Raw genomic sequence first — 5,024 nt, 5'->3', positions numbered from 1 at the left:
AGTGTGTAGATGCATGTATGGTATGAGTGTGTGTATGCATGTATGGGTGTGCAAATATGTATGGTGCGTGAGTACGAGTGTATATGTATGTGTGGATATATGTATGGTATGTATGTATGTGTGTATTGTATGAGTGTGTATGTGTGCGTATGAATGTGTATATACGAGTGTATATGGTATGTATGTGTATTGTATGAGTATATATGTGTGCATAAGAGTGTATGTACAAGTGTATACGGTATGTATGAGTGTGTATGTGGTATGTGTATGTACGAGTGTGTGTATGTGTGTATGGTGTCTGTGTGTGTGAGTGCATGTGTACGTACATGTGTATATGTATGATATGTGTATGTGTATGTATACGCATGGTATGTGTGAGTGTGTATGTGTGTGCATGTGGGGGTGACAAATGCCCCAGACAGCACAGGGCCCCCTTCACTCGCCAGCTTCCATCCTCCGGTGACTCCATTCACAGGGACCCCTGTGAGGGACAGCGCTGCCACGCGGGGTTTCCCAGGCATTTCAGGAGGAGTGCTGGCTGGTAGCTAACCGGGAGTTAAGACACAGGCAGGCCAGGAGCAAAGTAGCAGGTTTATGGAGGCAGCAGCGGCATGGGGGGAGGGGATGACACGGGGAAGGTGGGGCTGGCCTCTGTGGGCCTCTGGCCCTTCCCGGCACAGGACAGGCGGGCTGTGGCGGACTCCGGGGCCAGGCACCTCCAGGGCGTCAGTCCATCCGCAGCCAGCAGCCCTTCTCTTCCACCTCCGTGGTCACCACCAGCAGCACCTCACACAGGCCCTGAGCCAGAGCAGCTGCCAGGAAAGCCCTGTGTGGGAGGGAGGGAGGGGGAGACTGAGGCACACAGGGTGGGGCGGGGGCGCTGAGACCCGCCCTTGGCCTCACCATGCCCTGGCTTACCTGACACCGTCCTCGTCCCCCAGGGCCTCGGGCACCCGCAGCTTGGAGTCCAGGTTGTAGTAGATGCCACCCACCTGGCGCAGGGCCACCCAGTGCCGGCGGCGCAGTGGCAGGGACAGCAGCCCCAGCGACACGGGCGAGGGCAGATTCAGGATCAGCCCCAGCACCTGGGGCAGGGCCAGCTGGGCCAGGGGCCTGCGGGGAGGGGAGGACACAGGAGTCCCCCACATGTACCCACTGGCCGAACGTGACTGTGGGTGTGGGGCCCAGGTGGAAGCGGGAGGGGTGGCCTCCTTCGCCCACCAAGGTCTTTCTTTAACGAAACCACTGTTTCTGACATTTTCTCATTTATCCATCCAACCAATCTTCCACACACCCACCATCCACCCAGCCCCAAACCTTCCACCCATCCAGCCGGTCAACTGTCATCCACCCAACCAACCTTCCACCATCCACCCAGCCAAACCTTTCACCCAACCACCATCCACGCAACCCAAACTTTCCAACCACCCAACTAATCTTCCACCCATCCACCATCTACCCAGTCAAACCTTCCACCCATCCAGCCAACTGTCTACTCAACAACTTACCACCTAAGTCCTCAACCAACCACATTAGCTGTCCACCATCCATCCATTCGCCCACACTCACCCACCCACCCATTTAAACTTCCCATCAATCACCTAGCAACCATCCACTTTCCAACGACCCATGGATCATCCATACTTCTCTAGCTGTTCATGCACTCACCCCCACACGCACCCCTCTACCCATCCAAACACTCACCCATGAAGTCACCTACGCCCCAGCATGTCCATCAATCCTTCACCCGCTCTGTACCCACCCGCCATTAATCTATGCATGACCCACCACCCACACATCTAACTCCTGTCTCCAGTTTGTTACCGACTACCTACCAACCAACGAGCCCTGATGGCAGAATGATTAGCCAGCACAGTGGCGATTCAGGAGATGGGTGGCTCGAACCTGCCCAGACGCTTGGAGAAAGATGCGCCGGGCTGCTTCCGGGGAAGATGTACTGACGTGGGGACCCTTCAGCGCAGTTCTCCCCTGTTCTGTATGGTCACCGCGAGTCCAGATAGACTCCAATGGCAGTGGGCTTACCTACCAACCGTTTGTCCCTGAAGTCACTCAACTGCCCATTCACACTCATGCCTCCTCTCGTCCCACGGTTCGAGCACCTGTTACCTTTCCACACCCACCACCTGTCACGCAACCACCCATCTTCCATCAGTGCAGTCACCCATTCACTTTATGCCGCCAACCGATTCATCTGTCTGTCCATTACTCATGAACTCACCCGGTTCACTGTCTAGCCACTCCTCCTCCCTTCCTCTGCCTGCTGCCCGTCTAACTGGCTCCTCACCCTCTACCAGCCGCCTGGGCTTCCGTTACAGATTGCATTCTGATAGCGGGCATTCACCACGGCCCTGCTAGACACGGTCTCACAATTCCTACCACCAGAGCAGGTGGGGCTATGCAAAACAAGGTATCTGTGGCCCACCGAGGGGATGGACGGATTGGACAGCTTTCGAATGATGCAGATAAGGGGGAGGGGAACTTCATGAGGGAGATGGTCGGTTTTGCGGACGGCAAAGCTAGGCTTCAAAGGCATCGTCCCCGTGGTGGAAAAGGAGGACCGGACCACCACCAGCGTGTTCTATGGGCCTGGGGTCTCTGTGATGAGAACCTCACGGACCCAGGAGGCAGGGGGGTGGGGGTGGAGGTGGAACATGGAGTCAGAGAGAGACAGGGAGCAGCAGGGCAGCAAACCAGGAGACCGGCGCGAGATGGGCCATAGAGCAAGAAAGCTGAGTGTGTTCCAGCAGGTGGAGGAGTGGGATGCCTCTCGAGGTATGGCCGAGAAGAGACTGCCCTGATAGAACTGCATCCTGCATCGCTTCTGACCCTGAATTGTAACCTGTTAGTTCCCTAAATAAATCCCCCGACAGTGAGCATAGGCTGTAGATAAGTTCTGTGGAGCTATGTCAATGTACTCGTGGTCATTATGTAATCCGCTGTCAATTTGAGAGGATTAAGAGTGAAGGGGTGGAGTCTAGCCTGCCAATCAGGTCATAGCCAATGAGGCCTCTGTGTGGGTGTGGCCTTCTCCTGAGGATTCTGGGAACTCCTGTCTTCCTCCCCTGGAGGTGGGAGACTCTTGTTCTCTCTGCTCACTCCCTGGGAAACATTGCAGCTGACAAGACACATGGAACTACGCTAGTGCCCTGAGCTGGAAGAGCCACGTGGACCCACACCAGCGCTGAGATGCTTATAATGCCACTGGATCCACAAGACTTACCACCCACTGGCCTGTGATCTTCCTGCACTCGGCATCATTGCATTTGTGAGACTGAAGAGGGCTTTATAGACTGGTATTGGATATGTGGGCTAATATCGGACTTCTGGACTTGATCTGGACTGGGCTGTTCTCTCCATATTCAGCTGCTCTTGTATATGAAGCTCTTTCTTATGCACATATGCGTGTTTATGGATTTATTCCTATGGTCTACCTGGACTGACACGGCATTCTTCAGCCCAGCAGAGCAGTAGAGAGTGTTGTGGGGAAGGCTTACGGTGTCCTAGGAACTGGTTAACAGTTTGGGGAGAGGGAGACCTATCTGACCTCCGGCTGTGAGGAACAGACTCGGGTGGGTGGCGAGTCCCTTGCAGGGGTTAGGGGAGGTCAGGTGCCTCCACCACGCCATTTTTCAGTTTCCCCCAAATCCAAACTGAAATCCTAACCTGCCTGCCTGTGGGAAGGGAGACACGCTGCTCTCTGGTGCCATGAGGGTGGGTGGTCTCGGAAGCCATGGGGGCATCTCTGTCCCAAGTTGGAGGGGACTCGGTGGCAGTGAGCCTGCGTGTGACTTTCTCAGCCTGTGGAGCCCAGCCTGGGTGGCACAGTGGGTTATGTGCTGGGCTGCGAACCACAGACAGGGGGTTCAAGACGACCAGGTGCTTGCACCAAGGGTGCAGAAGGTGGCGGTCTGCACCGCCCCCCCCCAGCAGCTGTTCTCTGGCTACAGGGTCAGCTCTGCCTGTGGTTCTAATCCCGCTTGGGAGCGGGCTTGCCGTTATGTGGACGAGACAGGAGTCACGTGGGGCGTGTCCGGTTGATCTCTGACAGAAGCACAAGGCGCGGAAGGAGCTCAAAGAGGCAAGGACCTTCCCTCAGAGCCAGAGAGGGAAAGCTTTCCCCTAGAGCCCTTGCCCTGAATTCCATCTCCCAGTCTCCCAAACTGGGAGAAAATAAAATTTCTGTCTGTGAAAGTCACCCTCTCTTGGAGTCTGTCTCTGGCACCCAGGGCCCCCCAGAACCCCCTTTCCCCGCCTTCCCCTGTGTTTACCAGGGGGCCCCTCTGTGCCCAGTCCCACAACGCCTGGCCTCCTACCTCCTGCGGTCCCACCACACTGCGGCCAGGCCCAGCCCCTGCAGGGCAGCCATGATCACATTGACGTCATAGTTGCCGGTGCCCAGCAGGCTGCGGTGGGGGTTCAGCCGGGAGTCTGGTGCCAACCTGGTTGGGGGTGGGTGGGTAGGGCAGCGGTCAGAGCTGGAGTGGGTGGGCTTGCCCAGAAACAGCTCACCCTCCCTGCAAAGCAGGGGCGCCACCCCAAACCTCTGACTGTTTCCTCTTTTCAGTTCCCACCACCCGCCAGCCCTGCCTGTCCCTCTTGCTGGGTGGCTTTCTGGGCCATGTCCCCAAAGCTCAGGCCCCATCTGCACCTCAGGAGGCCTGGTGGCGGAGTGGGTTATGAGTTGGGGGTGTGGGTGTCAGGGGAGGCTGCTAACCACAGAGTCAGCAGTTCGACACCACCAGCTGCTCCTCAGAGGATGAGGCTTTCTGCTCTGGCCTGTGCGGTCCCCGCCGTGAGTGGGAGTCCCCATTGAAGGCAGCAAGTCTGGTATGGTTTGAAAGCCTTGGAGCTGAGGAAGCCCGTGAGGGGCTCACCTCTGTCCACGGGGTCAGAATGGACTAGATGGGCCCTCTGTTTGGTTTGTGGGTTGTTTTTTGTATTTAAATTGGAACGCTGCCCCCAGCCTCCTCCCTCCCGTACATTTCTGCATGACTGGCCCCCCC

The 5,024-nt window shown here is 56.7% G+C and overlaps 1 protein-coding gene across 3 annotated transcripts in view; it reads right to left on the bottom strand.

Moving 5' to 3' along the window:
• Positions 1–573: 573 nt before the first annotated feature.
• JOSD2 (Josephin domain containing 2) overlaps positions 574–5,024 on the bottom strand; it is an 8,019-nt gene continuing 3,568 nt past the window's right edge. For 2 of the 3 annotated variants that reach the window (XM_030886243.2, XM_004710688.3), the window contains exons 3-5: positions 4,335–4,460; positions 919–1,113; positions 574–826 (exon numbers count right to left, since the gene is read on the bottom strand). In XM_030886243.2, the coding sequence (XP_030742103.1) occupies positions 727–826; positions 919–1,113; positions 4,335–4,460 (421 nt within the window). In that variant the 3' untranslated portion in view covers positions 574–726. The remainder of the gene's footprint in view (positions 827–918; positions 1,114–4,334; positions 4,461–5,024) is intronic. The other variant, XM_045293003.1, reaches the window with a different exon arrangement.

This window comes from Echinops telfairi, unplaced genomic scaffold (genome assembly GCF_000313985.2).
Source record: "Echinops telfairi isolate 266 unplaced genomic scaffold, ASM31398v2 ScPeMD7_655;HRSCAF=1070, whole genome shotgun sequence".
Lineage (NCBI taxonomy): Eukaryota > Metazoa > Chordata > Mammalia > Afrosoricida > Tenrecidae > Echinops > Echinops telfairi.
The sequence above is the reverse complement of the archived record's forward strand: the minus strand, read 5'-3'. Positions and strand labels throughout refer to the sequence as shown.